This window comes from Juglans microcarpa x Juglans regia, chromosome 7S (assembly GCF_004785595.1).
Source record: "Juglans microcarpa x Juglans regia isolate MS1-56 chromosome 7S, Jm3101_v1.0, whole genome shotgun sequence".
In the NCBI taxonomy this organism is placed as follows: Eukaryota; Viridiplantae; Streptophyta; class Magnoliopsida; order Fagales; family Juglandaceae; genus Juglans; species Juglans microcarpa x Juglans regia.
Genome location: NC_054607.1, coordinates 15,087,655 through 15,115,632, shown reverse-complemented (window position 1 = coordinate 15,115,632; position 27,978 = coordinate 15,087,655). Strand labels below are relative to the sequence as shown.

The following is a 27,978-nucleotide window of genomic DNA, read 5'->3' as shown; positions in this document are numbered from 1 at the left end:
TCAAACAGCTTAACCCCTGCTTTGTCGACGATGGCGTGAACTCAAGTGCGAGTTCTTTCCAACCTAAGGAGGCTAATGCAGGGGGATCCAAGTCCAAATCTGAGTCCGATGAGATTTAGCTGACAAATGCGACGTTAAAAGCACTGGACTACTTTGAGAAGGTAGACCAGTGCAAAACCTGGGAGGAGATGAGTATTCCTAATATTCGGGCGAGAAGCGGCAGATTTGGGCGAGAAGCAGTATTCATCGGATTTGGGTAAGTAATGACTTATTTCTCGGTTAAGCGAGAAGACTTATTCCTCGGTTGGGTGAGAAGAATGGACGACATTAGTATTTTAACTATAACTTTGACTACGGGTGTCAGAATCGCGCATATGACACGAATCCAGAAAGCTCTCTTCGACACGCACGTCGTGGTCACCACGCTTTACCTGGTGGGCCCCTTGTTGACCCCAAAATCAGCTATTTTTCCTTCCGAATCGTCACTTTTAGTTAATTCTTCTATTTTTGATCAATTTTCTTTTAATGGTAATATTTATATTTGGTAACGATTTTATTTCGGATTCTTAAGCAAGATTTTAACCATAGTTATCTTATTCTGTATTCTATTGTTTGGCCTTGATTACAATTTTTCCATTTTTCGTTAGATATTTAAGCCCGGCTTGTGTGCTTTAGAAGATCATCATTGAATTATTTTATAGTAAAACCCTAATCTCAATGTTTCTTTTAGGGTTTTTCTCCGTTTGCGATTTTTCTCAATCTCAATCTCTAACTTTCGTTTGTTGTTTAACTAGTCGTCCGAATGATCTCCTATTGTGTCCGGGGTCAAAAGAATATCACTAAAAATATTTGTAAAAAAATAATTTAGTTAGAATGAAGGAAATAATGGCCATGTTATATAAAAATAAATCTATTATAAAAGTGCATGCTATAAATTATGGTAATTAAAATAAAATATATTTTATTTGATTAGAAAATATAGTGTAACTAGTAGATCTACAAAATATAATGAAAAGAATTTAGTTAAAAATAATAATAGTAAACAAAAGTTTAAAATAAATAATATTTTATTATTATATAGAGTTTAGATAAATAATCTAATGTGAAATTAGATTTTGAATAGTATATGTAAAAGATAAAGAGTATAATACAGTGATACTAGACAAATTTTAGGCTGCGTTTGGTTCCTAAACTCAGTTGAGCTTAGCTGAGTTTAATCTAACTTTAAATTAAGTCTAACATCCAAACACCCAGTTCTCAAATTACTAAACTCATCTCAACTCAAAACTTTCTTACACGTGGCACCACAACCTTTTTCAATTTAAAACATTTTTATACGTGAGACCCACAACATTTTTCAATTTTTCATAAAAAAATACTAAACTCATCTTAACATCCAAACACACTTTAAACTCAATTTAGATAGGCCCCACATAACTCTTTCCACTACTCAACTCACTACTATTTATAAAGAACTCAACTCAGCTGAATTCAGTTCAATATCCAAACGCAATCTAATTAGTTAATAAGATGGTCAAACTGATGCTAGTGTTTTTCCTGGAGGGTATAAATAAAACTTTTACATGGTTATTTTGTTTTAATCATGGTTTGAAAAGTGTTTGATTTACGCCAAATCGGTCAGAAATTGAGCTGTTTTAATGAATTTTTGAATCGTTTATTAAACTGTTTTAATAGACCGGTATAGGCTTATTCTAGTCGAGACCGATTTAGCCGATTTAAAATTAAATTTATTTTTAAGTTGTATATGTTTTTTTTTTAATTTCTTTCTAAAAATGAAAACTTTACTCTGGTCTAACTTTTTACACTCCACACGAAAATCCACCTAGCAAACCGGTTTGTGTTCAGCCGGTCCAATTCGAAATTCATCCCTGAAACAGATTTCTTCTTTCTTCGTGGAAAACCCTCCCCCCGAGACAATCCCTCTCTCGCCTCTCCCTCCCTGAATCAACTTCTTCCTCCCTTGACTACCACTACCACAAAGGTAACTCAATGGATCTCGACTCCCAAAGCCGTGATGACGGACTGAGCTTGACCCCCAGAGAAATCACATATCTTGACCCCGAGAGAAGCTTCCTACTGCCGTTGGGTAATTTTTTCAAATGCCTTGTTCTGTGTTTGTATCTCATTGTTATGGCGATTGTAATCTAGGCTATGGAAATAGGGAGGGATATGGATTGATAACGCCACTTTGAGAAATGAATAGCAAGTGTTTGTAAAAAAGACTCAAAGAAAATATTGGCTTAGAATATTGAAGCTCTTTCAGCTGAAATAATTTGTAAGAACAATGAGTAGATGGGAAGGGATATGAAGCTGATAGATTGTAAAACAACTGGAATAATTTGTAAAAATAGCTGAAATAATTTCTAAAAACAGTGAGTATATGAAGCTGAAATAAATTTCATCCAATGATATTAAATGTTTGTGGGTACTGAGTCATGCAAGATTGAATGAGTCTAGCAGGACAACCCCATTATATAGGAAGCGTCCCCTCATTCCTTTGATTGGCCACTGCCTATAGGCCAATGATAACAACCCATATCTGGAGACCCTTCCATTTGTAGAGCAATAGAGCCACTAAACATTGGACACAATCGCCATCCAAGGTCAATTGGAATCTCCCTTGTCTAATTCTTATGGGCTCTGGTGATGAATCAGAACTTATGCACACAAACTAAAAGCTTTTATTCAGCACTTGGTAACCCGTAGACAAGCTTTTTAACTGGCAAAAAAGATTGGTGTAATCAGCAGACTATATCAGCAATCAAATCCAAACTGATGTGCTCAATCTTTTGATTGGCTGCTGACTGACATTGTCATTTAGGACAAGCATTATATTGTTCTGCATGAACAATATTCTTGAGGGCTATTGCATCCAATCGTTTTTTTAAGTTTCTTGTATTTTATTCATGTTAGTTAAAAACCTGTAGTCAAGGTGTTTAAACGTCAATGCCTAAATAGTCTTTGAAGTGGGTAAATTCACTCAAAGTTAAGGTAGCCATAAGTCCAGAAGTGATAGAATTTTTCAGTTTGTGAGGGAAAGGCGTTTTGACAAGTAGAATCATACCCCATGGAAGTTTGGCGGATATATATATATTCTAATTAGATGTAGAGATACTTTGGCGAGTCACTCTCTTGGAAGATTAATGAAACGTGGTCAAGCAGTTACTAATATTCATTCTAGATGCTATTATGGAATTCTTGAATTCCTATCTATTTTGCAATGTGCACCCAAAGCATCCATTTACCAATGACACAGCAGCCTATGTTTATCTATTAACCAATGACAATGTTTATCTATTTTTCAGCAAATAACAAGTTCAAGTACCAATACCTGTTCAAGTACGTAGACTTCAAGAGGGAAAGACAAAGCAAGTTTGGACAGGCCACTTTGCTACTATGGTATTTCATCGAAACTTCGAATCTCTGGGAAGGGTAACAGTATGGACAACCACACAAAAGTACTTGTATCCTCGCTTGAAATCAAGTCAGCCCCTAATAGTATGGACTGTCCATGATGGTTTACCCCAACAAAGGGAGCAAAAGGCATATCGTATCTATTTGTTAGATACGTCATATCGAAGGTGATCACATCTTTAAAATACTCTTACACGGCTCGACTACGTGCATCAGCCAAGAACACATTTCTGAGTTGCAACTCGTCATCCACATCTATCATAGAAATAAATTCATCATTCATCTTCCTCATCCTCTTAAAGTAATCACTAAGTGTTTCGCCACCTCCTTTACCCAGCCTCAAGTGTCTTGCTTTGTCAATATAATTTCGATAATATTTCTCTTGAAATTCAAGATTCTCGAACCCCCCCGCATCAACAACAAGTGCTCCAAAATTTTTGTTCATTTGAATATCTGTCCTGTCATTCAGATCGAGCATTCTAGGCACGATGTTAGAACATCAGAAATGTATATAAGGAAAAAGAAAAACCTAAAAACGTTTAAAAATAATCTACCTGGCTACCCCAAGCGCATGTATATGGATTTGGATATGCATTTTGAGGTAACATAAATGGTGAGTAGTACGGGTTTCCTGGATCATAATATCTCTATAATACACAAATAAAAAATACGTTTAACTATGTATAAAAAAAATACATTTAACTAAATGGTAGTATCAGACACAACCACATTTCCAACTGATCAATATGTTTCATACTTGAGTCGGTGAAATCGATGTAGAAGGTGTAGATGGCATAGGTGTCATTTTATCTTCCTATTTGTCCATCCCGCTATTTCAATTGAGTTTTTAGGACAAAGTTACTAAACAAATTGGCATAAATCATTTCACAATTGAGTACGCTAAAAGCATAGTGATTAAACATAAATCTTCAACTTAAATCTAGAATTTAAATACTTCAGTTTAAAAGTATGGTGGTTGAATACTTTAAAAGCATAAATCATTCCACAATTGAGTACCCCACATGAATATTTTTCTCTTGCCTATTTTTATTTATTTATCAAATATTACAAATTTTTTTTTATAAATCCTAAAAATGTGGAGATGGGGGGGGGGGGGGGGGGGGGGGGGGAGTTTGGTAGATCCTGCATTTTGCACTCATGCGGCCTGCTTTAATACGTAGGAATCCCTACACTACATGTTTATTCATACATGTAGTTGAGAAATAAAGATATTTGTTGTTCATAAGTGTAACTGGAGCAACAAAAAAAATAAAAAATGATTACTCGTACATTTAAATTATAAACAACATACATTTGAAAACTAAAAGAAAAATATAATTGGCTTTTAATGTAATTTTCTCATACTTACTTCATCAACTCTGTTACACAGCGCATCAACAAAAAAAAAAAAAAAAAAGCTTGCAATGGCACTCATATGTGCAATCTAATTGGCTTTTAATGCAATTCCCACTCTTACACAAGGCATATAAAAAAAAAATTAACCTACACTAACACCCACCCCAAGTTCCAAGTTCACAAACAGATTGAGAAATGAAACCTATCAAATATACTGTGATTTTTGGGCAATAGTCGACAAAAAAAAAAAAAAAAAGCAAAGAAAAATCCAAACTTTATCTACTGTGATTTTCGGTGCTCTATTTCCTTTGCAAGAATTGACATAGGGGTAAACCATCAAATCAAAGCCCCACATAGAATGAAACAAGCGGCAATGATTTGGAAGTGAGCTGAATGTCTGTGTGAGTTGAAAGAAAAATATAAAAATGAGATTGTAACACATAAGAAAAATGAAAATGACTAAAAGATTATAAAACAGGAAAAAAAAGAAGAATAAAGTAAAAACTTGTGATGTTGAATGTGGAGCTGAAGACTCATCGATGCAAGTTGACGTTGGCCGTGGGTCTGTCGTGGCTAGGTTCTCGTTGGTAGTCTCAGACGGTGGCGAACGTGAAATGGCCGCTGTCGGAGAAAGAAGAGAGGTTGCTGGTGGGAAGAAGAACGGGAGAAGAACGTGGGTGTTGGGGGGGGGGGGATACGAAACGTGTATTGGGTATAATTTTAAGTTTAACAAAAAGCACATTTAACAAATAATAATAATAATAATAATAATAATAATAAGAATGTCACATCACGTTTCGTGTACGGTATGAGAAAAATGGGTAGTTGTATAAAACGACCATCTAAAAAATATGATAGAACCTTTAATTCTTTTAATTTTTTCTTCTATTTATGGTACCACACGTGCGAAAGGATAATTGAAAGCTTATCGACCTGAAGAACCGTCGCGGAAAGCTGGGCATAACATATTAACAACATCGGACGAGAATCCGACGAGGTTTGCGTTCGAAGCCTCCAGATTGTGGCTAAGCAGCGACTGAATTGATCTATAAAGATTGGTATGTCTTTCCGTTAAAGCTTCCTCGAAACTTGAAGAATTTCTTTCATTTGTTACTTTTTCTTTTGTACTCTAGCTTCACATTTACTATCCTAAACCCTAAGCTTCTGTGGGAAATTTCTTATAATGTTTGTATTGATTAATCCATCACACAAGTTTTATTTTGCTGATAAATTTTCCTGTGGGATTGCAATGCTTAGGGTTTCGCTAAGCTTGTTTCTGGTTTTCTGTTATCTTGGATCTTCATCGAGTTCAATCCATGGCAGACGGGAACGAGGATAATCAATGCAAGAGTCCAATGGTATCAACAGATGTTAATGTATCCACCGGTAATATTAATGCAGAAAAACTCTTATATGTTTAAAATTTTGATTGTTTCTGAAATAATAAGACATCAAAAGAACACTTTGATGATGTTCATTTGCTTCACTGCTGTAGTTTTTGGCTGATTGCAACACACTCGTCTAATTGTTTTTACATTTCCATATCTATGTTTTCTTCTTAGCAATCCAACTTGTTCCTATTTCCTCTTTTTTCTTTTGACTGTAATCTATTAAGCTGAGTTTTCTTTTAGTTCTAACTTTATAGTTGTTTTTTTTTTTTTTTTTTTGTAGATGATATTATTGAAAAATACTTATTCGTAATTCTAATTTCATCAGTATGATTTCAAATGCAACTTCATGTGTAGTGCCGTCTCTGGTCTTCTTATTGTTGGTACCCCTTTGATTGGCCTCGTTAGAATGATTACTTTTATATTCTGATTGACAAACGCTAGTACCCAGGTTGATTTTCTCTGGATCTAATGTCTTTCAAATTCTTAGATAATACATGTCTTTGATTTCTTTTTATGCTTTGCTATTGAATTTTTTAAGTACTGCTTGTAGAAGTTTTTCTTTTTACCTATTAAAAAAGATTTGTATTTTTTTAAAATCTTGATGTAGCAGACAAAATTAAAGAGAGGTGTACGGACCAGAGAGAAGCCCTCGTGGGGGAGCCTAAATGTGTTATGTGTGGCCGCTATGGAGAGTATATATGTGATGAGACAGATGATGATATTTGCAGTTTGGAATGTAAACAAGCCCTCCTATGCAGGGTTGTCAACTCACAATCATTAGTTGGTATCCAAACTCCTAAAATATTACCTGCAACTGATGAGTGTTTTTATGTTAGAGAGAACAGTAACTCAGGATCTCAATCTTTAACCATGGATGAGACTAAGTCGCTTAGAAGCAAACTTGAAATTCAGGTGAGGGGTGAATTGGCCGTGGCACCCATCTTATCATTCTCTTCATGTAATCTTCCTCAGAGGCTTCTTCAAAATATAGACACGGCAGGATATGACATGCCCACACCTGTGCAGATGCAAGCAATCCCAGCTGCTTTGATAGGCAAAAACCTTCTTGTTTCGGCTGACACGGGCTCAGGGAAAACAGCTTCCTTTCTCATTCCTATTGTTTCTCATTGTGCAAATATTCGCCTTGAGAGGTCCTCAAACTGGAAAAATCCATTAGCAATGGTTCTAACACCAACTAGGGAGCTCTGTATACAGGTTGAAGAACATGCCAAGTTACTTGCAAAGAGTTTGCCTTTCAAAACTGCACTTGTTGTTGGTGGTGATGCTATGGCTGGTCAACGACATCGCATTGAGGGAGGAGTGGAACTAATCATTGGAACTCCAGGGAGGCTTATTGATCTTTTATCCAAGCATGATATTGAACTAGATGATGTAAAGATATTTGTACTGGATGAGGTGGATTCTATGCTTCAAAGGGGTTTCCGAGATCAGGCCATGCAAATCTTTCAGGCTCTATCACAACCCCAGGTCTTGATGTATTCAGCAACAATCTCCCAAGAGGAAGTAAAGATGGCTAGCACTATGGCGAAAGATATTGTTTTCATCTCTGTTGGCAAGCCTAACAGACCAAGTAAGGCTGTGAAGCAGCTAGCTATCTGGGTTGAGTCAAAGAATAAAAAGCAAAAGCTTTTCGACATTTTAATCAGCAAGAAGCATTTTATGCCACCTGTTGTGGTGTATGTTGGTTCGAGAGTTGGGGCAGATCTCCTATCTGATGCAATTGCAGTCAGCACTGGGATGAAAGCTTTATCAATCCATGGGGAAAAGTCCATGAAGGAGAGGAGAGAAATCATGCGGTCATTTTTAATGGGAGAGGTTCCTATTCTTGTGGCCACTGGGGTTTTGGGTCGTGGTGTTGATCTCTTGGCTGTGAGACAGGTAATAGTGTTTGACATGCCTAATTCCGTCAAGGAGTACATCCATCAGATAGGGAGGGCGTCCAGATTGGGAGAGGAGGGCACTGCAATTGCATTTGTGAATGAAGAAAGTAAGAATATATTTCCAGAGCTGATTAAGATCTTAAAATCTGCTGGAGCAGCTGTACCTCGGGAGCTCATTACTTCACGATATGCAGCTGGTTCATTCTCTAGTGGCAAGGGCCAGAAAAGGAGAAAGCATGGCTGCTGAAGTCTCAATTGCCTTATCTATTTTCTGGCTTCAAGTCAACTTGTTGGAAATATTTAATGAGTCACACAGAACTCTCATAGGATAAGGCAAAACGAAACTTGTGGACTCACGGAATACTGAATAGCCGCATAATGCTGATAGCCCTCTCCAATCCTAATATAATTTTGTTGTGCAGTTGTGGCAAAAAGTACATACAACCAGTCCGATCCTGCTTGTACTCAGAGTACAGCCAAAAACTACTTTGATTTGCAGTCTAGAAATCAGATGTTGGACATAGGTTGTGAAATTCGAGGGATTCTTATGGTTTGTAAATATGCTGCCCTGGGAAATGTTTGTTTGCATGATGAAGTGAACAGAGTGCATATTGGAGCACTATTTTGAATTACTGAGGGCAGTGAACAATTTCTATTGGATTTGTGTATTAAGAAGAAAATGATGCACGCCCCTTTCTCTGGTTGCAAAAGGTATGCTGAACAGTATTCTGTACAAGGGTCTACGTTTTGTTTATAGCATGAGAGACAAATTTCAAAGCGAGCTTGTTGCCGTCTTGAGCATATCCGGTCTAAAAAAAGAGCTTTAACAGACATTAGTTGGTTAACATTCTGATTGACAGTTGATAGCTCTATACGCCAAACTATAAGCCGCTTGTGATGATTCTAAGATCTCCATTAAGCATTATTGACAGGAATTTGTAGCCATCTGATGGCTTAATTGGTTTAGGATTTACAAGCACAAGGCGAGGAGGCTACACCGATCAACCATAGTCTTCCAACAAACTGGTGAAGAGAGGAAGCAGATATTGGACAACCTGGACTTATGGATGGAGTAAACTGAGATTGGGGCAGTGACAGCCAAATCAAAGTCGTTTCTCCCAACAAAAACTAACTCGCTGTTCTTGCCTCAGGTGGACTTTGAGCTGAAGAAAAGATACCTGAATGTTTCAAAGGAGACTGAGAACTGTGATTTTTTTTCTCTGGTAATTGCCATACAATCTCTATTCTAGTATCCCTACATTTTAATAGTCCTAAACTAGAATGCAGGTTATTCTTTTTGTCTGAAATTTTTCGAAAATTGTTGGGAATCTAGGGTACGTAGACAGATCTGATAGAAGAATTCAGACCTGATAGGATTAGAGCTACTTTTTATTTTTGGACATGCTGGACCACAAAATAAAAGAGAAGGAACAACTACCTACTTTTTATGACGGCCCACTTTCCACGTGAAAATGTTTTATCTTTGGAGAAATTATTATTTAGTTTTTCTTTATGTAACTTCTCAAAACATAAATGAAAACAGTATTTCATCGAATAGAACAAATTTCTCTAACAATTCCAAAACTGAGGAATATAACTACAAAATTTAACTAACATCTAAAGTGCCTGAGCTCTGTTTGGATAGAGAAAGTGTTTCATCTCTTCTCGTCTCGTCATTGTAATTTTTTTAAATTTTCATATGAAATATAATAAACAATTCAATATTTTTAAATCTCAAAATAATAATAATATTATAAAATAATATTTTATTCAACTTTCATTTCATCTCAATTCATTATCCAAACGGCACGGAAATCCAGCGGCATTACAGATCATAGCATAACAATTCGAAAAGACGAATAGTTTGTCCCAACACTCACAGAAAAGTCTTATACGTTCATAGAAACCTTCCTTCATTGTCTACTAGTAATGACCAGAAGAAAGCAGTGGAGAATGAGAACTTTAGAAAATAAAACTTACGTCAGCAAGAATAGCCTACGCTTTTGCGAGTCCAATGATCTTTAGGATTTACTTGCTGATTGCGAAGATAAATGGAAAAATAAAGATTGAGATGTGGTCTCGAGTAGTGAATGTGTTTGAGAATGTTAAGAGATGTTATTTTGACCAGTGAGAATGTTAAGAGATGTTTTCTCATATTTATATATTTATTTATGTAATTTATAAAAGCATATGGGTTTTGGGTTAAATAAATGAGTACTGCTGCTATTGAGTCATCTAAAACTTACCGCTCAAATGACCTTCTTCATGTGGCACCACCACATGGTATTACGTGGTTTATTAAAAAAATACAAAAAATTATATTCAAATGAAAGAGCGACCGAAAATACAAAAAGATGAAAATTAAAACTCTAGGTTCTCTCTATCCTTTTTGTGTTTGTGTTTTTAATTTTTTTAATAAATCACGTGGTATTACATGATGGTGTCACATTAAGAGAGTCATTTGAACAGTAAGTTTTAGATGTTTAAGTAGCATTATTTTAAATAAATATAAGACTGCAAGGCTTTCTGGGGCACCAATGGTGTGAAGAGGACAAATGGCCATGTTTGGTTTGCAGAACGACTATTCCGTAAGCATCCTCACTGGATTAATAATCCCAAAAGTCAAAATTTGGCTAATATGTCACTTTTTGACTTTTGGCTAATCACTCAAAACTTAAATTCCACGTTGAATTAGCTATCTCACTCTCAATAATAATAATATTATTATTTTTTGTTTACATTTTCATAACTCCGACAACCTCCAACAATCATTTTCATTTTCACAATCAAACAATCAATACAATTAGTATCTCTAGTTGAGCAGCAAATTGTGCTACTTCTGCTTTCATTTTCATTTTCACAATTTAACAATCTGCTTGCACTGTTTGCATTGCTTGTGCTACTTTCATTTTCATTACAGAATCGCCAAGAGCAATATGACCCATTGCCCACATTTGCAGAAGGCTTGATGTTATATAAACAGGCAATGGATGTGAAAAAGGAGATGCATAGCAATACAACCCAAACTAGGAGATTTCAAACTATGGCCTCTGCTCTAAGCAAGATATGGGCTTCTGCATAAAGACACCACATTCACAATATTCCAGCATATGCAGTCCCATGTATCATTCCCACTATCACCACATTATAACAAAATAGAACAGCACCATTTGAATCTTTGAAAGTACAGAGCAGAGTCCACTGGTCGAAGTTCGGAAGTACAGATCAGCAGTAGATATCATCCTTGAGTACTTATTCTGCCAACCACATTAAATTCCAAGTCAAAGTAATATGAATTTCTATCTCAACAGCACAATTGTTACATATGACAGATCCATGCTTAACCTGGGATGCTTTAGTCAAGTCATACGATAAGACATGAGTCTCAATACTATAGCAAGTTAAACTTGAAGAGAAGACATGAGTGTCAATACTATTGGGTTTCCATTAGCTCCCTCAAACCTTATTACAATTGTCCCATCCTCCCCCACTGGAACTCTAGTATACCATCTGCAATGCCCTGTTGGCTCCAACAAGAGAATATATATATATAAAGTTAATATAGAACCTACACTTTTCACCAAAAAAAAATCTCTCAGAATGTGTAGAAACTCAAAACAGAAAAGCTGATAGAAAGAAAGTTGACAAATTTAATGCACTGAATTATTTATTTGTTTATTTATTTAGGTTTACTTGCCTTTTTTTTCTTGAAAAATTCTTCTCATCAGTCACTATTTACCATCCCATACCGTATGAAAAATATCTTCACACCTTATGAAAAATATTCCTACACTATAAAAAAGCTATAGGTGTAGAGTGTGAGAGTGAATAATGACTGATGCATAGCATTCATCTTTCTTCCAGCATGAACACATCAAATACTCACAATCCTCTAGGACCATTTGTATTTATAATTTCAGCAAACTAAAGATCAACAAAATAGTCCCCAGGACTCAGTTTGTTGAAGAAGTAACAGAAATTTCCAACTCGAGCTGACTGATAAAGTGATTGTATATCACCACCCTCAATTATAGTTTCATAAGTTCTTAAAACATCCCCCACCTTGAAAAAAGCAGTCGTGTTAAGGCTGAATACCAAAATTGCGTTCTTCCTTTAGTGTCCATATTAGTTACTATTCACTCTCCCACGCCACACATATTACTTTTTTATAGGATGTGAATGTATTTTTTATCGGATATATAGATATTTTTTATAAGATGTAATGTGTAGAGTGATAAATAGTGACTGATGAGAAAGAATTTTTCATTACTATATTAACTGATTTACAAAATAAAATAATGTGGGCTTACAAAGAATTTGACTATCGAGCCATCAACTTGAATATAACTCATGATTTCAGTGAAGGTAAGTGAAGATACCACCGTGTATAGCGGGCATAACCATAAGTGGAAAGATACATGATATGGTCAGACTAGTACATCTTACTGCCGTAGGATCTTCTAGAATAGATGTTTCAAACCATTCCAACCAATGGATTGCTCTAACCGTCATCACGGTAAACAATTTATTAGGGGTCTACTGTTTTACTACTCAAAATTTTTTTTTCCTTTCATTTTTGCTGTTTGAAGCTAAATTAAAAATTTTAAAACATGACATTCTTGCATAATTTAAGAGAAAATAAATTCAATGAACTAACATAATTATATAATTTAATTAAAAATTAATTCAATTTTATAAAAATTAATTTTCTTTTATAAATTCAATCTTAAGAAATTAAATTCAATCAACCAATGTAATCATGTAATTTAATTAAAAATAAACTTAATTTTATAAAAAATGACTCCAAGAGCAAGAATGTCATGTTCGGAGAATTTTAGTCAAGATTCGAAGAGCAAAAAGAAAAAAAATAACTGGGTAGTAAAACAATAGTAAATGAGGTGTAAGAATATCATTACTCTTTATTAGGTATGTATTGTTATTGAACTATTTACTTAATGCTCAAATAGCATTCTTGATGTGGCACCACTGTGCAATGTCATATGATTTAATAAAAACATATATATTTATATATATATTCAAATTAAAAGAGCATTCGAATATACAAAAAAAGGAAGTTCGGTTGGGTTTAGATACAAACATCTTCATTTTATCTCATCATTAAAATTTTTATAAATTCTCATATAAAAATATAATAAATAATTTAATTTTTTTAAATTTAAAAATAAAAATTATATTAAAAAAATTATATTTAATAATATTTTATTATTTAAAATATCTCATGTGAAGTATGTATCCAAACCCAACAAACTCCTTTTTATGCTGATGGTCTACGTCAAGAGGACCTTCTGAAAAGTAGATTTCAAACAAGCAGGTAATATTATTCTTATTAGATTCACTTCCTACTACCTTAGTTTTTTGCGTTATATCTACCATGTGGCGAGGGTTGTTGGGCCTCCGTGGCTCTTGATGTATATGTTTATTCATTATTATTTTTCTTTGAGAAATATTTGATCTATAAAATTAAATTTATAAATTATTATAATTTCATATGTTACGTTGAATTATAAAATTTTTTATTATAAAATAGATTGAAAATTTCATATTCATGAATTTAAAAGTTTATTTTTATAAAATTATTTATAAATGGAGGCACTTCTCTTTTATTTTTGACACGTAATAAATAAATAATAACGATATAAATGCCGTGCCTTTATTTTTCATTTTATGCTGGGATGTATATATAGCCACTGGTGACGATAATGTGTCGTAAGCAATGGAATTATTAGTTAAGGGAACTTAACAACTGTAACCTACTTTCCTGCCTTTTCTTACCCCAACAACTACCGGAGGGTCACACCTAATTAAAGTAAATGGTAGCTCTCAAGTCAAAGATTTCACACCTGTTCTGACAGATAGACGCTGTAGCTGTCGCCGCTTTTTTCCCTCTCCAGATCCAGCAATTAATATTTGAATATATATATATAATTTTGAAAATCTTACGAAAATTCTCCTAAAGTTAAATTTTTTAAATACATCTGAGATTTTCTTATAATTTTTTTAAATTTTTATATAAAAATATAATAAATAATTCAAATTTTTAAATCTTAAAATAATATTATAATAATATTTTATTCAATTTTTAATTTTCATCTCAACTCATTTTATCTCAACTTACTATCTAACTGAGCCTAAAACGTTATTTGGATAGTGAATTAAGATAAGATAAGTTGAGATAAAAGTTAAAAATTTAATAAAATATTATCAGAATATTATTATTATTTTGAGATTTGAAAAAAATTAAATTATTTATTATATTTGATGTGAAAATTTAATAAAATTATAATGATTAAAATATATGAGTTGAGAGAATTTTGTATCAAAATCGGTTTTGTATTTCACTTTTAGAAAGAAATATACAATTTTGTAACATTGGAAAAATGTGGAATTTTTATAACTTAGAATCCAAAGAACAAACCATTTTTTTTTCCTTTAAAAAAGAAAAAGAAAAAAAAAAAAAAAGGATAATGAAAGAGGGCCGAGATGTTATATGCCCTATCTCGACATGGTTATATAATAACATTTGCTACCGAGTCTCTTGCGAGTATAGTTGTGACTCGTATTCATAGGTCTTGTTTATGGCGTATCAAATTATAGATATTTGATTTAATTTGGCAACACAAATTTGAACAATTGCTAGCTTTGGGTAGTAAAACCCTAATATGCGTAACTCAAATGCGAGCCTACCTGTTTTTACCTATGAATTCATCCGTATTTATGGCCCCACTTTTTTATTTTCAACCGATTAAAATAATTTTACATATAATATAACAATAACTATATAAATTATTCACAATTACAATTAGATTCATGATAACATATTTTATGATCAATATTCAAACCAATAATATATAAAAATAAATAAATAAATATCTCCAAAAAGTAAAATTGCACATGAAGAAAAATGTTAATAGTTTGATGTATTAAGTAGCATAGCAATATTAAATCTCAATACAATAAAGGCATATAAAACTAAATATTACATAAATTAAAAATATGATTTATGTGAGTTATACGACTTGGTTGCAAATTTCATATATTGACCCGTAATTGATTTATTTATTAATTAATTGTATCCTATCGAGTCTACTCATACTCGTTTATATGAGTTAAATTCGATTATTTTGTGTCGTATGCATGCTGATTTCACAAGTTGTATTATATATTGGCATCGGCGCCTAGATTAGGCTAAGCACCAACTGAGTTAGAGTCAGTATCCATGAAATTTGACTCCAACTTTGTTGGAGTTTTTATCTGAACTCTGACTCTGACTTTCATAGGCTCTGATCTGACTCCAACTCCGATTTATCGAATGAAAGTCGGAGTGCAGGGATTTGAATTTTTTACTTCATATTTAGTCCATTTCTAAACAAGACTTTACAGATAATTATGGTTGTAAAAATAAACCAGAGAACTAGAAAACCGGCCTAGACCAGTTGGTTCGGTCTGATTTTAGTCTAGTTCGGCTTGGGACCGATTCCTCTATTTTAAAAACTGGTCATAACCGGTCCAATCTCCATTTTATGTTTTCTCGAATCGGACCAGTTCGCATATTTATATATTTTTAATATTATATATACAATATTTTTATAAATTATAATTATATATGAAATAATGTTATATTTTAATTTATAACATAAAAATTTTAATCTTAAACATAAACATTTATTTAATCATATGTTTTAAATATAAAATATATATTAATTACATTTTATGGCTTAATAAGTTATCAACATATTCCTTTTGATAAATATATTAGTAATACTAATATACATTAATATATTAATTACTATATCAGCACTAACATATAGTAATAGTACTATACCAATAGGATTACTATACACTTATAGTATTAGTGTATTACTACTATTTATATATATTAATATATATAAGTATAAGATATTAGAGATTTAATATATGCTAAAAATGTAAAAAGGATCGAACCGGACCGGAACCGATAAAACTGAAAATACTAGTTTAAGAAGGTAACGGGTAAGAGATGAGCTATCATGGTCCAATGGCAGTGTCCATCATCCAATCATTCACTGTTGAATAAATTACAAATTAGAAACACAACCAACCACTCAAATACAAGCCAAATATTGTATTCGAATCTGGTTACATACTACTATATTAGAATCTAGATAATAAATTAATAGTTTTACAATATATACATTATACATGGTACATGACTCATTATTAACTAGTCAGTGTTCATTCTTGCTTATTCTTGAATTTAACTATATAAGTTTTAGACTTTTTATGAGTACATATTATTAATATATAAATAACACATTTTTACTAAAGTTGGAATCGAATGTCAAAATCGAATTTAGAGTCGAAACTAACGTCAAAGTTGAAGTAGAAACAACAAATCCGTCTCCAACTTTGAAATACAAAAAAAAAAAAAAAAAAAGAATCGGAGTCAGAGTTTTGTATCGCTAAGGGTTAGGAATGGTACAAAGATTCGTGTACACAAAATCCTTATATACACAGTAATTTACTGTTTATTAATGCTTATTTAAACAGTAAAGTACTTTTTGCAGTTGGTCCACATGTGCCCCTAGGGGTGTAAAAATTTCAGTTTGGATTGAACCGAAATTCACAATGGTCGATTTCGATCCTAGGGTTTGGGATTTTCGGGAATCAATCTAGACTAGGGGTGGGATTTTTTCACCCCAGACCAGACCAGTCGGACCCCAAACCCAACCGGACCGACCGAAAAGTTGATTTTGATACAAAATTCATACATTTAATACAAATTCCTCCAAGTTGTCTAGAATACAAATTTTCAGCATGAAAACCAATACCAAGAGGTCAAAACAAGCAGCAGCTCCACCAAAATGGAATACAAGTAGTCTAGAATACAAGAGGCAAATGACCCAAATAGTTTTTTTTTCCTATTCCTAAAAACAGTCATCCAATCAAATGTTGCACCCAATCAAATAATGATAGCAACACAAATAACGTCAACAAGCACTGTAACTTGGACTGCAGTGTATACAGACAAACAAAATGTTGCATTCACTAGCCTGTAACCTAAGATGTCACATGCACACCTTGCCTCCCTCCACCAATGGCCAAAAAAACAAGATGTTGATTTCTTCTTGGTGGAGTTCCTTAAGGTTGTTGTGAATACTCAATAAACCACAAATTTTACATTTACTAGCTTGTAATTTGAGTAATCACATGCTTGCCACCAACTGCAAGAAAATTAAGAGATTGCTTACTTGAATTCCTAAAGGTGGTTATGACCACTTTTGTTTGTCTATATACACTGGTTGTGCTGTTTAATTTACAATGCCATCTTTTTATGGTCGTGCTCTTATCATTACAAGAGGCAAATGACCCAAACATTTTTTTTTTCTGTTCCTAAAAACAATCATCCAATCAAATGCTGCACCCAATCAAAAAAAAAAAAAAAAAAAAACGACAGCAAGCACTGTAAATTGGTTTTGCTTGTTCATAGATATTTTGTTTGAACTGATTTTGCTTTACAAAACAAAACAGGACTAATCACCCACTAATTTGATCACAACGATAAAAAAGGATAATAAAAATTCCTAGTGATAATAAAGAGGACTCATCACCCATTAAAGATTCCTCCTAGTGATGATAATAAAAAGGATCCAACAATACAAACATGCCTACAAAAAATCTGATCACAACGATTGCTATTAAATCTATTCCAACAATGATCACAATGATTGCTTTTAAATCTGCACTAAATCTGATCACAATGATCACAACAAAAAAGCTGTACTCGATCTCTGAATCCCTAAACTTAATACAAACAAATTTTCTAAAAAACCCTAAAATGAACCCATTAAAAAAAGCAACCAATCAAAACATGTTGTTTTCCCTTTGTTGTTTACCCTAAAATCTCAAGATTGAAGAGATCGAATTTATCCTATATCTGAGATTGAAGAGATGCGACGGTGATGAAGTGCTGCGCCAATAGAGGATGCTACAGTCACAGTGAGGATGACCGTGAGGATGGCAAAATCAGAGAGAGAGTAAGGAGAGAGAAATTTCGAGAGTTTTGTTTCTGTTGGGAGAGAGAAATAATTGGAGTGAATAGTTAGTAAAATAATTAGTAAAATAAGATTTGGGGAATGAACCTCCAAATTTGAAAAATTACTGTTTATAACTATATAAATATTTAGAGATGTATAATCTAATGCAATTTAATTTAGGGTCATATTATGTAAATATGTAGATGAGTTTCGCTACAAAGTGGTCGGGCTGATTTTCTTTGTTTAACAGCCTTCAACACATATGCTGCCACCTCAGAAATTATACCAAACTTACAATACACTCATTCATATGGGAAACAAAAGAGATACACCAATCCTCTGTGCTTCTGGTTTCTCAGCACCGCTGCACGATAGAAATCCAGGGTTCCACCGCCACCAGTCCGATGATAATGGTTTTGGGCGTGAAAAAAGAAAGGAAAAAACCACAACCCCAAATACAAAACGCCAATGCAAATTCCTGTGTTCCTCCAGTTTCTCAGCAACCAAACAGAACGATTATATCCAAACACCAAATAAAATACATATACTACGGGAAAATCTATGTCACAGAAGCTGAAACAGAAACCCTAATTTAAAATTGTTTTCCTTAATATTTTCATAAACATCAATCAAAGACAAAAGGAAAAACGTAAAATAAAATTCAATAAGATCAATCCCGAAATGGACATAAGAAGAAATATACATAAGAGAGATTTTCACATTCTTGTCGAAAACTAAAAATAAAAATTAAAAAAATGTTCTTTGATCAAGAACTTTCTGGATTCCTTGAAAATCTGAAAGCTGAAGGAGCTGATAGGAAATAAATATTGGGAGAGAGGAAAAAGAAAGAGGGTCTCTCGCAGTTGGGTGTCGTGGGTCCGAGGAGCAGCACTGGGAGTCGAAGGTCTCCGAGGAGAAGCACCGCAAGCTCCAAGACCTCGTTTCTAAAGTACTCCTCAACGAGGCCCCATTTTGAGACGCCACCGGCAAGGTTGGGTGAGGGGCTCTAGATCTCTGCGTTCGTCAGCGTCTACCAAGGGCTCCAGAGGGGGAGCGAATCGAGCGATGGGGAAGTTGAGATCTGAGTGTGAGAGTGGTTTCCTAGGGTGCGGTCACATTGTAGTTGAAATGAAAAGCTTACGTGGCACTAATCTATTGAAAGACTGTTATTTAGTGGAGAACGGTCGGACCGGTTATAAGGTTTCCTCTATGTAGATACATATGCTAATGTATAATCCAATGCTAGTAATCGAAGTAGGTTTTTTTGGCTAGATGGATTATAATAATTTTTAAGTATATATTGTCCTTTTATTTTTTGGTTTTTCTCTTTTATTTGAAATCTTGATGTTTGGCCTTCATATTGCACTTTTTTAAAAATTATTTTGTTTTTTGTTTTTAATTTTATTACGTAATTGATAACCTTCATGTATAGATATGGATAATTTTTGTGTATATTTTTCATTTTCTTTTCAATTTGATTTTCTTAATTTTTTTTAAATGTCTTTTAACTTTATTATGAAGAATGGATAGATATGGATATTTTTGATCATTTGAACAACTTTCTAAGGTTATTTTTAAGTAAAAAATGTACAAATAAAGTTAAATAGATATATTATTCAAAATTTAAACATTATGGGCTTTTTATATAATAAGCTAAAAAATTCACATTGTGAACTTTTTTGTATACTTTAGGAGAAATTGACTTCTTGTATGATTGGACATTTGGACCCCATTTGAAACCGGCCCGGACCAATATGGAGCAACCGGATCAATCGTTAATGGTCCAGTTTGGCCCACTATGGATGATCGGTCAAAATGATAGACCGAAAATTTCAATCCATCATCTCCGGACCGGACTGCTTACACCCCAGTGCCACTCATTTTCGATGAGTGAAAGCCGAAGACACTCCTACAAAATACACTATTAAACTGTGCAAACTATAAACAACAATTAAAAAGCTCCGCAAAGATTATCATAGAACGATGGAAACTGAATTCAATTTTTAAACAGCATTCTCTCCAAAATACTATTCCTTTCCTGTTCATTTTACCTCCCTTCCCTCCTTTCTTTTTGAGATTGGACAGAAAAACAAATTACTAAGCATATTCACTCCGACAAAGCAAAGAAAAGATCCGCCAGTAGAGTAGAATACAAGGTGCTTTTCCTGTCGTGATTTGGTGCAAGTGGCCCCGCCAATTCATCCCATCACACGCAAAGAACGAAGCTACTTTGTTCGCCATCATTTATTTCACATATTTCTAAAGAAGCAAAAACCCACCGACATTTCTATTTGTTTTGGACAGAAAGGCAAAGGATGCCATTCCATAATCTCTTTGATATTATAAACGTGACAATCCCTTCTAGAGCTGTCTCTCTCTCCCTCTCCCTCTATTATGTGGACAGGCCTCCACGAACTCGGTGGTTAGCCAATATCCATTGATATATCCCCCCACATCTCATGGGGAGAGATGCAAACGTATCAACTGTAGGCTCCAGCTCATTCATAATTCACATCCAAATTATTTTGCAATATCAACCTAACTCTTATCAATGATTTATCAGCCCATCTATATAGCAAGCAGAGAAGACAACATAAACAAAAAACAAACTAGAGAGAGAGAGAGAGAGAGAGTGAGAGAGGACAGAAATCTCCTTTGATTTCATCAGCATTACATTTAAAAAAAAAACTAGCAAAATTGTATTGTATTGTATTGTATTGTAAATCGTACACGATTATTCTAACATTTGTGATTCTATTCACCATCATGAATACACTCCTTGAATTATTACAATGGAGCCCAAAATAAAAAAAGAACAACAAAAAAGCGAGTAAATGGAAAGTGGGGAAGTTGGGGGAGGAAGGGAATCCCAAGGGAAATAGCAATGGGTCTAAAAACTGGACAGGATTCCTCACGTTTAAAAATACTTTGTAGTTATAGTTTTTGTTCCCTTCCTAAACGTACATGTGGATTTAAGCCAATGTACCAGGCCACGTAACATATTTACAGAAGAACACGGCGAAAGGGACAAAAATCTACGATCTGCTTACTACAATAATAATAAAAGAAGAAACAGTAGTATTTATACAGCCCTCGGAAAATACACTTAGGAACAAAAAGTACCTGCTTTTTCTTTTCTTTTCCTTTTTCTTTTTTCAATCCCACAAGTTTCCCTTTCAGACCTTAATAGATCTGTCCAAGCCTTCGATTTCGAAGAAATTCTGGGTTGGGTTTGTTGTGGGCACTACACTTTCCGCCTCTTCAAAACTATATCCCCATCCCCACGAGTCGAAGTAAAAAAGGCTTCACTGCCCTTTTTCAACCTGTGAAAATCAATTCAAAGAAGTCTGTAGAGTTAGCTCAATCACAAAGACATAAACTTTAAGGGAAAACCAAAACCACTAAGCCCTTTGAATGGTTCCTAAATATTCCACCTAAGAATATAAGACAGTGTCTTCTGATAATGAAAATGATGACAATATGTACAAGTTGCAGTTGACATGTTCCTGCATAGAAAAGAGAGAGAAATCGGCCCAAAATTCAAAACGAATCGGACAAAAAAATACCGAATTAAAAGTGCGAATGGACAGGGAACGGACACGGACACGGACACGGACACGGTTTTGACGCGTATAAAATCAGGGTGTACAGGAAAGTGACTCGAACGATTTATGCATGTAATGGTATCAGCCTCACTCACCCCTAACTCACGCGTCGACCCGGAAGGAGTCCGAGTCAACTCCAAACTCACCATATTCCACCGAACCCTAACTGAAAACCGGAAAAGATAAATTCACTCACCAGATGCAAAATTCAGTCCCGGAAAATGACCTTCTCGGCGATGCCCATCAAGGGTTTCAAGCAATCGGGGGTGAATTTCCTTGCAAACAAGTAAGACTCCGAGAAATTCGATTGCCGAAGCTGATGGATCAGCTGGGGCGATACCTCGGCGGGCCGATACGTGTACGGGTGGCCATTGACCGTGCCGGTCCAATTGACCTTGGTCAGGGTGTAGTGGGTGCACCCGTTGGGGTCCGCCATTGATAACAAAGTCGGGAAATAGTGCTCCTCCGGATAGCACTCGTCGTCCCGATAACACGGAAGCTTGAATTTCCTCCAAAGCGTCCGATCCTTGATTACCACTAGCGCGTGCCGGCGCATGAGCACGAAAAACTGAGATCCAACCCTGAATTTATCAAAGGGGATCTCCGGCATCAACGCGAATCGGCCCCTGGCGGTGTATCGCTTCCAGAGAGTGTGTTCATTGGAGAGAATCTCGATGAAGCTCTTGTACCGGAACCGGACGCCAAACCGAGCCGACCTGGCATCGGACTCGGTCCGATCAAAGGATGTGGAGATGACGACGGAGTGGTAGACGTAGCGGAAGGAGTGGAGAGGGATGCAGTACTGGGAGAGGACGGCGAAGAATCCGTTGGCGGGGTCATCGAGGAGGGCAGTGGCGAGGAGACGGCGGGTGGCAGAGATGAGGGTGGGGGAACCGCGGTAGGTACGCTTGGAGGAGATGAAGCGGTCGAGGAAGACACCGTCGGGGCGCGTGACGTTGACGGAGGGATCGGCGTGAACATAAATATTGTAGAGGTGGGAATTGCCGTGGAAGAAGCGCTGCCATAAGGGGGAGAAGTGGAGGTCGGAGTTGGTGAGGAAGAGGAAGGCGATTTTGAGCTTAGGATTGGTGGAGAGGTGGGAGAAGGAGGAGGAGGAGGGGCTGGAGAGGGAAGCGGCGCGGTTGAAGAGGGAGAGGTCGTCGCGCTCGTCGGTGAGAGGTATGGGGACGGAAGAGTGGCGAGGAGGGAGGAAGCGAGGGCCGATGAGGAAGAGGATAGGGAGGGAAAGGAGAAGGGAGAAAGAGAGCACAAATGGGGTGGTAGAGAACATCGAAATAGTTCTCAGAATGGCTGGGAGAGGGAATGGAGGATTTGGGTCTGGAATTTTGAAGGATTGGGTAAATGGATTTCAGGAATTTGGATTCAGATTTAGATTGGGACTGAATATTTGGAGGTCTGTGAGATAGGGTTTGATGGGAAGAGAAATGGGAGGGAAGGAGAGAGAGGGAGGGAGGGGTTTTTGTCTTGTTCTGTTTCTCTGTTCCTTGCAGAACTAATCCGCAGTGGACTCTGTCTTTGAGGGCACGGAGAGACAGTACCATTGGCATTGGATTTGGGTGTCACTGTGACAAATGGTACCGAACCGCCTCAGTAGAAATCTATCTTGATTTTTTCGGATTCAAATGGTAAACTACTTTTTACAATTAATTAATATTATTAATACTTATTAGAATCACAATATATACTTAAAAGTATTAAAATTTTTTTTAATTATACAAATAATATTTTATAAATGAATAAACAAAATTAATTAATGGTAACATATAAATGAATAGATCTTAGGTACAATATTTTATCCCTGAATATAAGGACAACTATTCTGCTTTAACTATTCACATGTTCATAACATTGTTTTACTGCCACGTTTCCATATTTTTCTTATCATCAACAATCATTTATTTTAAATAAATAATTTAAAAAATTATAAAAATAAATTTACAAATTAATATAATTCGATATGATACGTCAGATTATAAAATTATTTTTATTATAAAATTATAAAATTATGTCAATTTATAAATTTAATTTTATAAAATACTTTTGTGATGTACTTCTCATTTTAAATATATTTAAACTAAAGAAAATATCATTCTCGCTAAAAAATAAGAGAGAAAAAAATTAATAGGATTTTAATTTGAATAGCAACGACACTTTTTAATTTTTATGCTTTCAATTTTATGCACGTGGTTTAAGGGTGCGTTTGAATGTTGAAGTGAGTTGAGTTGAGTTAAATTGATAAAATATTATTATAATATTATTTATTATTATTATTATTTTAAGATTTTAAAAAATTAAATTGTTTATTATATTTTGTATTGAAATTTAAAAAAATTGTAATGATAAGTTGAGATGAGTTGAGATAAGTTTAAGATTTTGGACTTTCAATCTTATGCTTAGAGCATCGGCTTCGGTTTCATCAAAGTTATTTCTAAAATTTGATGAAAAGTATATGATTTCTATAAATCTAAAATTTTCCTAGTCATAACTTCACATTGAATTAGCTATTGAATTCATCAAAATAATAATATAATATTATTTTTTAATAAAAATATTTTTATTTTTTTTCATATTTTACAATTACATTAATCATACGTTAATTAATAATTTAATTTGATTCTTACATTATTATTACAAGACGGTTGGAGATTAAACATGAATAAAAAGACTTTTAGAGATTAAAAGTGAATAAAAAATAGATTTGATGAGTGAATAGTAACCCTTCAAATTTGAAGAAACCTATCCATTTACTGCAGCTCAAAGTTTCACATTTATATCTTTAACTAATCCAATGCAATCCTATTTTGATGAAATTCATCAAATTTTATATTTGACTAGACTTTTAATGAAACCAATACAAATGCTCTAAGAGCCTCTTCTCGACCTATGACACTTTATTTAATAATGATAGATAATCATTTTTACAATTTTTTATATTATTTATTTTTAAAATGATAACATTTTTACAATTTATTTTATACAAATCTTTTATTTAAAATATGATTATGTAAGGGTTTTCTGTTTATGATTTTTCTTTAACAATTATATTTGTCAGAATTTAATAAAATTTATGTCCTTTGATTTCTTCAAGATTTTGTATTTTCTTCAATAAAAAGAAAACTTTTTAATTTAGAGAATTGATGTGTGTTTTTTATATGAGAAATTATATTTGTAATTGTAGAGTGTACAAATGTTGTATAATTCTTTTGAAAATAATGAGTAAATACGAGATTTACATAAAAAAAATTAATTTTTTATTAATAGACTTCACTCTTTTTCAAAATGATTGTACGACGCTTATGCACTCTACGATTATATGCAACATTATTCTTTTTATATTATTTTTAAATATGGCTAATTTGATAGAATGGATTTATTGGACGAGATCTACATGTCTCTTTTTATGATTTATTCGATGTGATAAACCTGTTTTTGTTAGGTAAATTCTGATAAGGAAGCACGACATATTCGGTTTCTCTACCAGAGTTATGGACTTCAGCTTTGGCGGGCAAGTCTCAATCTTCAAATGCATCCATAATAAAACTTTGACTGCGCACCTTTCATTATTGAGTGGCACTATTATGCCAACCCACCCTTACCGTTGGGCATTATTATTATTATTATTATTATTATTATATTTTTTTTCACATTTAAATATTTTTAAAAAATAAAAAAATACATCAATATATTTAAAATCAATTCCTTAATTATTAAGTAAAAAATAAAAAAATAAAAAATAAAAATTTTGGCAAGCAGTTAAATGGAGCAGTACAAATGAGAGGACAAAGTAGTATTTTTCTTCATTATTTTGGGAGTTCTCCATTTCAACCATAACATCATAAATAAGCAAGGCATTTTTTGCCAATTCACGAGCAACTTCATTAGTTTCCCTTCTAACATGATGAACTACCACTTGGCATAACTTCTAAGCTTCTCCTTAATTTCACTAATAAACATTAGCATTGGTCCAAGGCTCATCAACTTTTGTTATATCTTGAATAACATGTAGTGAGTCTCCCACTAGGATGATGTTCCTCAAGTCCCAATTTGAGCCTAAATAAAGTAGCTCGAAGAGCCCCAAATGTTTCTGCTAGAAGAGGATCAGGAAAAAGAGTTTGGTTCATCCTCATTATGGCTATAACTCTTTCTTCCCAATCTCGAGCTATGATCCCTATATCAATCTTGCACTGAGTTCTTTCTACAGCAACATCTCAATTTATCTTAGAAGTTTTCTACGGAGAAGGGTCCCATATTTGTGCTATGTTACTGGATAGGTCTGACTTGCTAGATCTTAGTGATTGTAGAGCCTTCAATTTCCTGCAGAGTGTCTTTTGATTGCTTCACCACTGTGCTTGGATGAGTGAACTCGGCTTGGAAAACATATCCATTCCTTCTTTGCCAAATTCTTCTTAGAACAATTGCTATTTCCTTTGGTTCTTCCTTTCCAAAGACAGCACACATGGCTTCTATTCTTTCCAAGAAAGTTTTCATGCAAAAGTTACTCTTTTGGATTCTCTCGTAACATTGGTCTTAAATATCATGTGCTGCAGTACATTTCCATAAAATATGAACCACTAATTCCTCCTCCTCTAAGTAGATTGGACATTTTGAACTTTCCACAACCTTCTTAAACATATTCAGGTTTGTAGGAAGAGTTTCTAAACATGCTTTCTACAGGAAAACCTTATCTGCTAGGGGGATTTTCATTTTCCATATCTCAGACCAAACTTGCCTCTGATTGCTACTACAGGAGGCCTGCCCTTGGATTGTGTTTGCAGTTCTTTGTGCAACTGATAAGCACTCCTCATAGTAAATTGGCCATTAGAAGATCATTTCCAAATTAACTTTACAGTGACTTAGTGGGATCATTGTTATGACTACAACCTTATCAAATGAGAAAATCCCTTCAATCAAATTAGATCTTCAATGCTTAGTATCAAGATCAATAAGTTCTTGCACTTTTGTATTTTCATTAAGAGTCTTAATAGCACTTTGGATTCTGAAAGAAGTTGGTATGGGAATCTACTTGTCTTTCCAAATCTGAATCTGTTTTCCATTCCTATTCGCCAAATTGTTCATTCATCTAGTAAGGATCTTGCTGCAAGGATGCTTCTCCATATAAAAGATGGTATGCTGCCAAGTTTTGCTTGAAAAAAGTGACTCCTCATAAAAGTATTTCACCTTTAAAACCTGAAAAGCTAAAGAATGAGGGCACTGAATTAATCTCCAACGTTGCTTTGCTAACATTCCAAGATTAAAGCTTTCCAAATCTCTAAATCCCAATCCCCCAGCTAATTTGGCCTTCCCTATTGTGCTCCAAGAAATCCAGTGTATCTTCCTCTCACTCCTTTGTCGCACCCACCAATAGTTTTGCATAACTTTATTAATATCTCTGCATAGACTACATGGAAATTTGAAAACTCTCATGTTGTAGGTGGGAAGGGCTTGCACTACTAGTTTAAAAAGGATTTCTTTCCTACTTGAGAGTGGGTCTTCACTTTGTGGTTACTGACCCTTTATCTTACTCTGTCCAGAATACTATTAAAGGAGCTAGATTGAGATGTTTCGACAAGAGCTAGAAATCCAATATATTTTTCATAAGACATTGTGGATCTAATTCTAGCTATGCTCAGAATAATGTCTTATGTTACTCTTGCAATATTTCTGTTGAACTGGATGGAGGTTTTCTCCTTGTTCAACCTTTGACCAGAAGCCTTCTCATAAGTGGTCAAAATGCTAATCAACCAGCTCCATTCTAGAGAGTTGGCTTTACAAAAAAAGTAAGTTATCATTTGTAAAAAAGAAAAAGGGATGATTCATGTAAATCTTGCCTCTAGCAATAGGAACACCTATTATAGACCCTGACTGTTCTGCACTACTAAGAAGAGAGCTCAATGCTTCATCACATAAAATGAATAGATAAGGTGATAATGGATCACCTTACCTAATCCTCTCGTTGGTTTGAAAGAACATTGAGGATTACCATTAATAAGGATAGAATAGGAAACATATTCAATGTATTTCATCACTAGATCGATTAATCTCTGATCAAAGCCTGACTTCCTCATTATTGCTCTCAGAGACTTCCATTCTATACATATGCCTTACTCATATCGAGTTTTAAGGCCATTTCATTCTTTTGGGAGTTGTATGTACATCCATTGCATTATTATTCACCCCACTCAACCATAGAGATTAAATGTTTTGTGCAAGTTGGTTGAGGAAAGGACCATGAAAA

General features: G+C 34.4%; 2 protein-coding genes across 3 annotated transcripts; one reads left to right on the top strand and one right to left on the bottom strand.

Moving 5' to 3' along the window:
* The first annotated feature begins 5,704 nt into the window (after positions 1–5,704).
* On the top strand, positions 5,705–9,536 carry LOC121240296 (DEAD-box ATP-dependent RNA helicase 41). 2 transcript variants are annotated; one of them, XM_041137697.1, is made up of 3 exons: positions 5,705–5,849; positions 6,049–6,177; positions 6,793–9,536. In XM_041137697.1, exons 2-3 carry the CDS (start codon positions 6,108–6,110, stop codon positions 8,328–8,330), a joined length of 1,608 nt encoding a protein of 535 aa, XP_040993631.1. In that variant the 5' UTR covers positions 5,705–5,849; positions 6,049–6,107; the 3' UTR covers positions 8,331–9,536. The 2 variants fall into 2 exon arrangements, with proteins under 2 accessions (XP_040993631.1, XP_040993630.1); XM_041137696.1 differs by having other exon boundaries at positions 6,790–9,536.
* An 11,606-nt stretch (positions 9,537–21,142) lies between these two features.
* Positions 21,143–23,319, bottom strand: LOC121240295 (glycosyltransferase BC10). Its single transcript, XM_041137694.1, has 2 exons — positions 21,919–23,319; positions 21,143–21,440 (listed from the first exon to the last, which is right to left on the bottom strand). Exon 1 carries the CDS (start codon positions 23,011–23,013, stop codon positions 21,931–21,933), a length of 1,083 nt encoding a protein of 360 aa, XP_040993628.1. The 5' UTR covers positions 23,014–23,319; the 3' UTR covers positions 21,143–21,440; positions 21,919–21,930.
* Positions 23,320–27,978: the final 4,659 nt, after the last annotated feature.

Bases quoted from the DNA above. Each gene is read 5' to 3' on its own strand.
- LOC121240296 (XM_041137696.1), top strand. From the start codon at position 6,108: ATGGCAGACGGGAACGAGGATAATCAATGCAAGAGTCCAATGGTATCA. The intron at 6,178-6,789 runs GTAATATTAATG...ATCTTGATGTAG, and splicing joins AGATGTTAATGTATCCACCG to CAGACAAAATTAAAGAGAGG.
- LOC121240295 (XM_041137694.1), bottom strand. From the start codon at position 23,013: ATGTTCTCTACCACCCCATTTGTGCTCTCTTTCTCCCTTCTCCTTTCC.